This window comes from Melanotaenia boesemani, chromosome 19, assembly GCF_017639745.1.
Source record: "Melanotaenia boesemani isolate fMelBoe1 chromosome 19, fMelBoe1.pri, whole genome shotgun sequence".
NCBI lineage: Eukaryota > Metazoa > Chordata > Actinopteri > Atheriniformes > Melanotaeniidae > Melanotaenia > Melanotaenia boesemani.
Window position 1 is genome coordinate 27,442,512 of NC_055700.1, and position 12,261 is coordinate 27,454,772.

A 12,261-nucleotide genomic window follows, 5' to 3' on the forward strand; every position below is an offset into this window, starting at 1 on the left:
GTATTTTCGATTTTCTTCCAGATGTTTATCTTTTCAAACAACGGTGAGTTTACCTCGTGGGCTGTAGGAATGAAAACCTTGTTTTTGTGTATAGGGGCGCTGTTATTCAGTTCCACAGGTCATATTCAGTGTTAAAATGGACGAATTTTAAACTGATTTACTGACAGTAAAATTTTTAACTCTGAATATGGTCTGTCGACTTTGAGCAATTCAGTTTCTATTCTTTATTTCTTCCTTTTTCCCCAATCTTTAAACCAGTTTTGAACTCATGAAATTTCAAACACTGAAAAAGAGCAATAAAAAATAAGTGATTAAAGATTAGAAGAGTTTTATTCGGATACTGAAATTTCTAGACTTTCACTGCAAAAACTGTGCAGATTGAAACGCTGATGAAACAGATTTGCTGCTATAGCTACGGCAGCTGCTAACTTTAGCTAAGTAACGGTGGTAAAGCGGATCCAGATCCAGAATCAGAAACAGGTCCGCAGGCTTTTATTGTGACAGGGTGGTGTCTCGTGTTCAGGTTGCTGCAGTCTGACTTGACGTCCGTGGAGTGGACTTACATCACGCAGGGAGTCGGTGTTATGACAGGGAGCATGCGGTGGTTCGATCACTGAACATCTTCTCCGGTCTCTGGCTGTCCACCGTGTCCTCCCGCCACTTCCAGCCGCAGACATGTCGCTGTCTCTGGGATGGCTCTCCGCTCTGGTCGCGGGGTTTTTCTCCGCTCACGTTCTTCAGAAACTCTGCTTCCCGTACTTCTGGAGGGACCTGCTTTTCCTGCTGAAGGTGATCCGGTACGGAGTGAAGCTGGAACTCTTCAAAGTGACATCCAGCGTGTGCACGGTCCTGGACCGGTTCGTGGAGCAGGCGCAGCGCATCCCAGACAAGCCGTTCGTCATCTATGACGGAACCGTCCACACCTACCGGGACGTGGATCGACGCAGCAACAGACTGGCCGATGTTTTCCTCCACAAAGTGGGCTTGAAGAAAGGAGACTGTGTTGCCTTGCTCATGAGCAACGAGCCCGACTTCCTCTGCGTTTGGTTCGGGTTGGTGAAGGTCGGCTGTTCGGTGGCTTTTCTCAACACCAACATCAGATCCAAATCCCTGCTCCACTGTTTCCGCTGCTGCGGAGCCAAAACGGTCATAGTCGGTTCAGGTAAAGACTTTATCATACAGTCAGGTTTCTTCTGACGAAACACGGCGTTGGAGTAAATGAAAAATTAATATAAATATAATAAATGAATAAATATTAAAGTTTAATATTTATTTACACAATGATGCATTAATAATGAAATAAGAGGATTAATCTGTCGCTTTGTTCAAACTTTAAACAAAGTTCTGTTCCTTAAACTGTTCTATTCTACAGTCATTTAGCAGACGCTTTTATCTAAAGCTACTCACATCTGAGCTGCAGATATCACCAGCTGTCACTTCTAGATGTATTCATGTTTAATAACACAGAGACAAAAAGTCAAATATGAGAAATGAAATATTTTAATTTAGTTTGTTTATGATGTCTTGTTTACTGTCCTTAACACCAGCTCCAACACACTCGGGTCCCAGTACAAGATAAACATAATCTCAGATGATGAAACTGAGACATTTTACATGTGATGGAAAATATGAGCTGATAGTAAATCTGATGGCAGCAACACGTCTGGAAAAACTAGTTCCAGGGTGGTGTTCAGCATGGTGTAGCATCCCCTCTTCTTCTAACATGTCTGGAAACATCTGGGAAGTGAGGAGACCAGTTGCTGGAGTTTTAGGAGAGGAATGTTGTCCCATTCTGGTCTGATGCAGGATTCTAGCTGCTCTACAGTCCTGGACCTTGGTTGCTGGATTTCTGCTTCCATGATGCTCCAGATGTTGTGTATTGGTGAAAGGTCTGGACTGCAGGCAGGCCAGTTCAGCAGCCGGACTCTTCTCCTGTGAAGCCATGCTGCTGTGATGGATGCAGGATGTGGTTCAGCATCGTCTTGCTGAAATCTGCAAGGCCTTCCCTGAAAGAGACGTTGTCTGGATGGAGCAGATGTTGCTCTAAAACCTCCATGTACTTTTCAGCATTGATGGAGCTTCACAGATGTGGAAGCTGCCCACGCCACAGGCACTAATGCAGCCCCATCCCATCAGAGATGCAGCTTTTCACCTGTCCACTGATAACAAGCTGGATGCTCCCTCTCCTCTTTAGTCTGCAGGACACGCCATCCATGCTTTCCACAAACTAGTTCACATCTTCACCCAGGTTTCCACTTTGCCTCAGAACATTTTAAATGAGCTTTGGTCCAGAGGAGACGGAAGAAGCTGGTTCTGGATCCTGTTCACATCTGGCTTCTTCTCTGCATGATGGACCTATAACCTGCGTTTGTAGATTTCAGTTATTCCAAAATTCGGATAAAACTAGTTGAGTTGAAAACAACCGTTGGTTTATTTAATCCTGATAAACATCAACACTGGAGACTGGACGTTGGTGAGAATGTGACAAACTGACTGCATTTGAAGGCCAGGGGGATCCGAATTCTTCCTGGTGTCATTGGCTTCATTGTTAAACTTCTGGATCCTTCCAGTGTTTTCTTTTCAGAGAGCTGCTGAATGTTTTCCTTCTTTAAGTCCAGCCTGAAGAAGCTTCTCTGACTGAGATCGTCATCCTCAGCTACCCAACCTGCCACTTATTAGGTTTTATAAGGAAGCCAAACCCCTGCAGAGGTCAAGTTGATTCTGTGCCTGCTGAGGAGCTGAGGAAACAAAAACCAACAAGTTTCTGCTTGAGAGACATGTTTCACTGAGAGACTCCTCTTGGTGCAGTTAATAGGATTCACCACGCTGCAGACATGTGACAGGATGACAGGCGTGATGTTGGTCCTGGACACTGTCCTCATTACAACCCTCCTGCAGCTGGACCAGGATGCAGGACTATCTGAAACTTTTCAGGGTAAAAACACTGAACATTTTTCTTTATTTTTATGTAATCAGCAGCAGCTCACATGTCGTTCCTGTAGGAGAGAAAAGCATCAAACTATTTCACTGTGACGTCATCAGAAGTCAGATGTGGTCATTTATAGCAGCTGCAGAAGATTTAAACACATTTCCCACCAACTCACTACATGTACTGTTAAAAAGATCCACAGACACTAACTTCATATGGATGGAAGTCTGAAGGTAAAAAAGGACGAAGCAGATCATGTACCGTACAGGCTGCAGGGGTGTGTGACGGTGTGATATCACCACTAATTTCCTGATTGAGTCACTATGATTTACAACATCCTGATTCAATTCATTTATAGATATTTACATAGCACAAATTTTTCTGGAATATTTAAAACATTCTCAGATATCTTTTTATAAAACCCAGAGTCCATTTACATGAGCATCAAAATCAGATTTCAGGGAGTAATCAGATTACTGTAATAATCTGATCTGAAACGTCGTCATACACTTCTGAAATACAATATTCCAAAGATTGTTGTCTATGTTTACCAGTTCATATCGGAATTATTTTGGAGTACATATGTGTGTAGTGATGTCACTTCCTGTTACGTTAAAAACATAACATTTTTGTTGAATGATCTTAGTGTTAGCTGTAATTGTGAAAACCCAATGTCTTAGCATTAGCTGTTAATATGAGAGCCCATGGTCTTAGCATTAGCTGCTAATGTGAGAGCCCACGGTCTTAGCATTAGCTGTTAATGTGGGAGCCCATGGTCTTAGCATTAGCTGTTAATATGAGAGCCCATGGTCTTAGCATTAGCTGTTAATATGAGAGCCCATGGTCTTAGCATTAGCTGTTAATATGAGAGCCCACGGTCTTAGCATTAGCTGTTAATATGAGAGCCCATGGTCTTAGCATTAGCTGTTAATATGAGAGCCCATGGTCTTAGCATTAGCTGTTAATATGAGAGCCCATGGTCTTAGCATTAGCTGTTAATATGAGAGCCCATGGTCTTAGCATTAGCTGCTAATGTGAGAGCCCACGGTCTTAGCATTAGCTGTTAATGTGGGAGCCCACGGTCTTAGCATTAGCTGTTAATATGAGAGCCCATGGTCTTAGCATTAGCTGTTAATGTGGGAGCCCACAGTCTTAGCATTAGCTGCTAATGTGAGAGCCCACGGTCTTTGCTTTACCTGCTGCTGTGAGAGGTAATAAGCTGCTAAGTAGTTTACAGGTGAATTTATTCCATTTGTTAAATAAAATCATCGGAACGTGGCATTATCTCTGAGAGAGAAGCCTTGTCACCAAGGTGAACCGAATCCACCCAAGGACAGCGGCCCTCGAGGACCGACTTTGGACACTCCTGGTTTAGTTGATAGATAATCCTGAAGACATGGAGCCGGGAAGGGAAGAAGACAGGGTCAGACAGGAAATGAGTGTGGCACTGGAGTATAAGTAGTCTGATGAGGAGATTGGATACAGGTGTGGATGATTAGTAATCCGGAAAGTGATTGCTTTGGTGCATGGCTGGAAAGGGTGTGGACAATCAGTACTCCAGAGCTGGTGTAACACATGTAGTCATGGAGACATGGTGAAGACAACGTGCTGAAGTTCAACCTGAGCATCAGAATGAGGAATAATTGTGAGTCTCACGGCCAGTGTGTGAGTTGGCAGCACTGTAAAACAAATGCGGCACACCGGCTCGGACAGGTTATGTGCTTCACGCGGTCATGTACATAAACACAAAGTGCTCCCACACTGCAGCTGTGACGTTCAGCTTTGAAACTAATTCCATTGTCAATTTTTCCCTTCCAAATCCCAAGTTTCCCTGGCTTGCTACTACTCATGGGCTGCAAATTCATTAAACTTTGTTGGTGAAGATACCGCTGCCTTTGAATGGCTCTCATGCTGCTGTCAAGTAAGACACAAAAGAGATCACGCCACAAGATGATAATGGTGGGGGTGATATTTTCTTGGCCCACTTTGGGCTCCTTAATACCAACGTGGCCTGGTTTAACCAGCACAGCCTACCTGAGTATTGTTGCTGACCATGTCCATCCCTTTATGACCACAGTGGAGCATCTTCTGGTGGATTCTCCTCATGGATGTGCAGCAACTGTGTGATTCTGTCATGTCAATATTGGGCAAAATCTCTGAGGAAGGTTTATACCATCTGCTTCCATCTATCACATCAGGAATTATGGCAGTTCTGGAGGGGTCCAACCCGGTACTAGAAGGTGGACCTGATGAAGTGGAAATGACCTGTTATAACCAAGGACAGAAAAAAGCCATTTTCTACCTCAAAGGAAAGTCAAGATCTGATTTTAAAAAATAAACATGAAACCAGACTTTGTTGTTGTTTACATCCGTTATTAATGTCAACCATCTGCCTTCTGAGGTCTGCTGAGAGATTTATGTAAGTTTAGAAAATAGTCTGAGTACACGTCATGGTCTGAAGACTCAATGAAAGCATTTATTATTCATAAGGAAGCTGAGCTGGTTCATTATCTACAGCTTTTCCAAACCATCTTCCCAGACCGGATGTTGAAGCTCCTTTCATTTCTGTGAGGATGAAGAGGAGTCTCATTGAAGAGCTCAGACCACCATGAAAATGGAGCTCAAGGTTGGTGGTGAGTTCAGGTGCTGCTCAGATCTGCGGAATCTGATGCACCATTCAAAACAAAGTCAAACACATTGTGATGGGAAGCAGATAAAACAGTGTCAAGAGTCTACGATGTGGGACGAGGCCAGGCTGGTGGATGCAGCAGAACTGGTGGAGCCAGCATAGCAGGAATGTTTCAGTCACAGGCTCCAGGAAATGGAGGACAGAGACACCTGTGTTGGACGGAGAGAGAGAGACGAAGACGCTAATACAATCTGATAAATTACTGAGGTCTAACAGGGCAAAAACATAAACAATCTGGACACACAGTAATCCTGCAGACACCTTTTCCTCTACATTATCTGGTATTTTCTAAAGAAAACGCACACACACACACAGACCACGCAAACACTCATTTCCACCACCTGACAGAAATAATGGAGCCACCACACCTGGAGGAAGATCAGGTGTTTCATTTAATAAACAATAAATTAAATACAAACATGCCTTACAGTTTTATCTATTATAGTTTTTATCATGAAAAACTCAGGACACCCCATCATCGACGTTCACACATCGATCAGTTTTTGGTTTGTCTCTGGAAAAGAAGCAACTAAATGGCAAACAAAACTGAAGCTCTTCATCACGACAGCTTGAACAGGAGGCAGCGAGATTCATGCGGTACATGAGATGTTTGCACCAAACCCCAGCAGGGAAGCCACGGTCCTGGATGCTCTTGCTATGATTATTACAGAGAAATAATCAGTCATTAATTAATTGTTGATATGTAAAACCACATCAACACCCCTTCTAGGTCTTTAAGTTATCTTTATTTCTCTCCTTTGAAGCCATCATAACAAAATAATAGAACTCTCAGAAAAACCAGATGACTACAGGCTACAGGTCCTCTACCAGGACCCGGGCCTCTAGCTGGACCCTGACCAGGTCCTCTACCAGGACCCGGGTGTCACACAGGACTCCTTGGAGACAAGGGCAGGTTAAACATTCTTTATTTACAAGACAGGATATCAGGAAGAGGTCTTACGGATACTGAACTGAAGGCGTCGATAGGAGGGACAGGAAACATGGAATGGAGAAGGGATGAGTCCATGACGTGTGTAGGTTAAGGTCCGACAGGGAATGACTGTGGTGCTGGTGTATATAAAGGACTGGGGAACAAAGGAAGACAGGTGTGGCAGGTTGACTAGATCACTGATGAGCGGATGAGGAACAGGTGTGGAGGATGAGGGAGGTGAGAAGTGAATGGAGGAGTGGCAGGACAGATTGTAACACCGGGCCTCTAGCTGGACCCTGACCAGGTCCTCTACCTGGACCTGGGAGGCTTCTTTCTGGAAACTACGTTATAAAAATGCAGGTGGTGATGATGCAGTTGTTTTATTCGGTTTTTGTGTAGGATTAGTTCATTGTGGTGTTTAACACCACATTTAATCCTTGCTGTGTTGTGGTCAGTTCTCTATGAATTTAACCTGCATTTGTGGGTTTCAGGGTGAACTGTGTTCACAGACAGTGGTTTCTGGAAGTCTTCCTGAGTCCATGCAGTGGTTTCCAGTAGAGAATCATGTCTGCTTTTAATGCAGAAGATCACCAGCATCCAGCCTTGTCCTATGCATACAGGGATTCCTCCTGATTCTCTGAATCTTCTGATGAAATTCTACACTGTAGATGGTGGGATCTTCAAAGTCAGAGGAACATTTTTCTGAAATTGTTCCACAGTTTTAGATCCAGTTTGTCTCAGATTGGTGAACCTCTGTCCTTCTTTCCATCTGAGAGACTCTGCCTCTCTGAAATGCTCCTTTTATACCAGTCATGTTGCCAGTTAAGCTGATTAGTTGTCAAATGCTCCTCCAGGTGTTTCTGGTTGGTACCAGGTACTTTTCCAGCCTTTTGTTGCTCCAGTTCCAACTTTTTCCAGACGTGTTGCTGCATCAGATTCACTATCAGCTCATATTTTCCATCACATGGTGAAACGTCTGTTTCATCATCTGAGATGTTGGTGATCTTCTACTGATGATAAAATATGAGATGATGTGATTCTATTTTTATTTCCACGGGGTGGACTCTGACCTTCTTTGTGTTGTGAATGGATTGTCTTTATCATAGAAGTAAAGAAAAGAAAACTTTGAACAAACTCCGCTGGTATGTCTTCATCTCTCAGATTTTGTGGAAAGTCTGGATGGGACTCTGACCAGCCTTTTGGAGGACAACATTCAGGTGTGGACCATGAAGGACCAGAGTGGACACACACAGGTACACACTCTGTTGGACAAGCTGGATGCAGCGTCCGACCAACCTGTTCCACCTGTGCTGCGAGCCACCTCCTCCTTAAAGACCCCTACCCTCTACATCTTCACCTCTGGGACAACTGGTGAGTGTAAAACCGTCCTTACGTGTGTAAATAGGGACATACGTTTCAGCTATTATCATATGTCGCCGTCCTCATACTTAATGCGCCTCTAACGTTGCCATGGTTGTTAAGTCAGTTCCTTCACTAGAGGGCAGTGCTGAGTTCAGAGTTCACTCCTGCGAGCCGACGTCAGTTCCAGACCCCGTTTAGCAAACGCGCTATGAAGTCGTTTGCAACCGCCCAACACACGCTAAACACTCACATATAGTTTTATTTAAAAGCTCACGCAATTTCTACAGTTGTCCTCGTCTTTATTCTTCTTCTGATTTTTTTCCCTTCATGATCCTCTTCTTCTTCTCTGGTTTGTTTCTTTAACTGGTTGCATCCCATCTGTTCTGCTCAGCACCGCCCCAACGATTTCCGGTGGTATTGCTCCGTCTTCTGCGTCAAGCGACGGATAGCTCCCTGAAAACGGACCAAAATATCTACGATATGCAGGAGACGGACAGAACTGTCTGTCTGTCTTTTGCGTCCAGCATAAATTGGCCTGTAGTGGATATTAAAGGGACATTGTGTAAGATTTTCTGTTGTTTACTGGCAAGGGACAAATAGCACCAGCTACATGTTTTCCCTGCGAGCCAGCGCACAGTGAGAAGATAATTGAGAGGATTACTACCCCGGCAAGTGGGAACATCTGTTAAATTGTCGTTCACAAACATGTAGCAGCAGCACAGTAGCCATTTTTTTCCTCATTGCCAAGAAAGCGGAAAAGGGACTGAAAGGCAACGTGACCAGACAATACATAAAGGAAAAACATGGGGCTAGCCTTTCCCGGGTAGAAGGAGCTGAAGAAGGAGAAAGATTTTAAAAGAGCTGCTTAAGTTGCAGCTTTCTCCTCCACAAGTAAGTCAACAGTGCTGAAAGGAAGGCTCTATGAGCTGGTTTTACTGGGACTGAAAGCCGGCGGGAAGGCTCTATGAGCTGGTTTTACTGGGACTGAAAGCTGGTGGGAAGGCTCTATGAGCTGGTTTTACTGGGACTGAAAGCCGGCGGGAAGGCTCTATGAGCTGGTTTTACTGGGACTGAAAGCTGGTGGGAAGGCTCTATGAGCTGGTTTTACTGGGACTGAAAGCCGGCGGGAAGGCTCTATGAGCTGGTTTTACTGGGACTGAAAGCCGGCGGGAAGGCTCTATGAGCTGGTTTTACTGGGAATGAAAGCCAGTGCTGTGTTGAGGCCAGTTTCCCTGTCCAGATCCGTTTCCCCTGTGAGAACCATTCTTCCTTCTAAACACAGACAGTTTCATGAGATGCAATATTTATGAAATCACGAACTTCCTCACCTGAGTGAGCCTTCATGAACATGCTTTTATTGGTGTTGTTGAGGCTTTTCGACACATACATGATTCCAACGTTACATGGAAGTCATTCTTACACAATGTCCCTTTTTAATGGACGGTGGTCCATTTAAATGTCTGACTGTAACTGGAATTTACTACACATATTTTTCTTTCTTAATATACATTTATTATATTTACTGTAACTTGACCTCCAATAACAAAAAGTAAAATAATTTCCATCTAAATCTCCTCTGCTGTGTAAAGAATAAAGTTCATTGAGCTTATAGAGCATCACTGAAGCTTAACTAACTAGTTATCAAATATATATTGAACTTCTCCTTTATAATGTCCCAGAAGCTTTGATTTACCAGTAAGTTTTTAGAAAACGTCCCTCATACTAACCAGCATGCCCATCTCTATTTCAACCCAGACAGAAGAAGTTAATAAAGTTTATCTCTTTGAAGAATGATATTCTTATATCAGTATACTTGGTATCTGTCTGTAAACATCATGGCTGAACATGACCACGGATGAGATGGCAACCAGGCTGATGGTTGATTAACTGGTTAATCCTTTCATGTCTAACCCAAGAAATAATATGCAGAAATTTATCTTTTTAAAAAAAAGGCCTTTTGAAAAAATAAAATAAAAATAACTGTAAATCGTCTGTTTATTACTGTGTAATGCGCCCAAACTTTTGTAGTGCAAAAGGTATCCACCAGGGGGCAGAAGACCAGTTAGATTGCATACAACAGAGTTTTTTTTAAAGCAAAGTTTCTACTTTAAAGTGATGCAGTAGGCCTCAGAAACTGTATGAATCAGATAGACTATAGTAGGCATTAAAGGGTTAAATGTAGTTATTTTTCCCAGGACTCCCTAAGGCTGCAGTCATCACCCACCTCCAGAGCCTGAAGGCAGCAGCAGGATTTTGGGCGTTTGGAGCGACTGAATCTGATGTGATTTACATCCCTCTGCCGCTCTACCACAGCGCAGCATCCCTGATCGGAATAGGAGGAACCATCGAGCTAGGTAGGCGTGGGAATATCTCTGCACTGCAACTATATGTGCTAATCCTGGAACAAAACCTTTCCAAACAGGTGTCTAGATCAGGATTGGGGGTATGAATTTTGTAAATTTTTTCTGTCTCTCTAACTAATTTTACCTCCTTAGTCTCTCGGCTCCCCTCTGGTTCTCTGTTTTCATGCAACTTATTCAGGACTATAATGAAATAACCATTTTTATGCTGATGACATTCATGGACATTCATTGGACATGCTGATAAAACCCACAGATCCCAGCAGCTTTATGAGTCTACCAGTTTGTCTTTCTGACATTAAATCCTGGATGGACCATAATTTCCTGTAGTTCGTTGATAAAAGATCAGAGTTTGTTCTGTTTGGTCCCCAAAGTCTGTTACTTCAATTGTTTTAGTCTTATACATCGTTCAGATAAAATCACCCAAACTGCTGAAATCTGGGAGGAATATTTGATTCTAACCTTAATTTAGATGCTCAGGTCAAACGTGGAGTTTCATCTGTTTTTTCCGGCTATAATCAGCTCATGTCTTTAAGCTGCTGACATAAAAAGTTCTGCAGCTTTTGTTTTCTTTTGTTAATTAAAACCCCGTAAAGACACATTACTGGTTAAAAAAAGTACAATCTCATCACCCATGTGCTGCTTCCCTTCACTTTAACCCAGTTCATTGTTGTCTAGTTATAATCAACTTAACACAAATCCATTAAATGTAGTCCAATTTATAGTAACTGTGTTCATTTAACCAATTAAAAAAAGAAAAAATGACTTAGCTAAGAAAACCAACAGATTGGATCAGAACAAAGAAGGGAAACCTTCATCAGAACCAGAACCAGGAAGGGAAACCTCCCTCAGAACCAGAAAGGGTCATCTTCCAGCAGGACTCGGTGGTTGAGGTCATCAGAGATCATTGCGAGGTGGAGAGCAGGTCACTTACTTAAGCTGTTGATATAACTGCTCTCATTACAACACAACAGTCAGTCAGTCCATTAATGTCGGGCTCCTTTCCTCCCCCATTAACAACATTTTGGGGGTTTAATCGTAAAACTCCACCAGATCTCCAGCACCTCAGATCCCCATCACTTCTATCAGTGTCTCAGGAGCAGTGGTGTGTTGCTCTGTGGAGTAAACTGTGATGGATAGTAACCCTTTAGGTGATCTATGGAAGTTTTCCAGGCATTTCTATCCCATCCGGAAGGTTTACAGTCCAGCCACTAAATGTAGTTTTATTCAGAGACTCTATCTGGTAAATCCACAATGATCCATGATAACAGCATTATTTATCACATTTCATCATAAAAACATCACTATCACTACTATTTTGCTAAGAGACCTCTATTTAGACCTGGACATGATGATGAAGCCACTTCCTGTCAGACTTTCCACCAATCAGAGAGCTTAGATTGACGGTAATGTCCAATCAGGAGCAGCCAAAGATCAACCAGTGAGCAGAAAGTTCTATGTGTGTGTGAAAAGAAGAAAAATAATGCTCCTCTATGGCTGGAATAAAGCCAAGAAGACGTTTCTGATGCACGGTGGCGCCACAAAGCAGCTGAGCTGGAGTTGGTTTAGTGAGGATAGCAGGTAAATAGTAGCAGGAATAACTGGAAATGAGGAAAAAGTGGAAACATGGAAATAGTTTCTGTTGTGTGTTTGTTTCAATAACAATATTTTTTCTCCTGAAAGCCAAGACTTGAGAGAACGATGAGATGAAAAGATTTGGTCACTGTTGATCTGTGTGTTATTTCTACAAAGTTCTGCTTCCTTCTTCTGGTCGGCCTTTATGCTGCTAAATCTATTCATACATTCATTTTACATCATTTTTGCTTCACAATCTGACAGCTGCTACAGACTGGTTTATACTGGGATTAAAAGCTCCAGCTGCTACAGACTGGTTTATACTGAGATTAAAAGCTCCAGCTGCTACAGACTGGTTTATACTGGGATTAAAAGCTCCAGCTGCTACAGACTGGTTTATACTGAGATTAAAAGC

At 42.9% G+C, this 12,261-nt stretch overlaps 1 protein-coding gene across 1 annotated transcript in view; it reads left to right on the forward strand.

The window, feature by feature from the left end:
• The first annotated feature begins 575 nt into the window (after positions 1-575).
• Positions 576-12,261, forward strand: part of slc27a6 (solute carrier family 27 member 6) — a 32,611-nt gene continuing 20,925 nt past the window's right edge. The window contains exons 1-3 of the mRNA XM_041969338.1: positions 576-1,162; positions 7,711-7,920; positions 10,107-10,265. Coding sequence (XP_041825272.1) covers positions 676-1,162; positions 7,711-7,920; positions 10,107-10,265 — 856 coding nt within the window. The 5' untranslated portion in view covers positions 576-675. The remainder of the gene's footprint in view (positions 1,163-7,710; positions 7,921-10,106; positions 10,266-12,261) is intronic.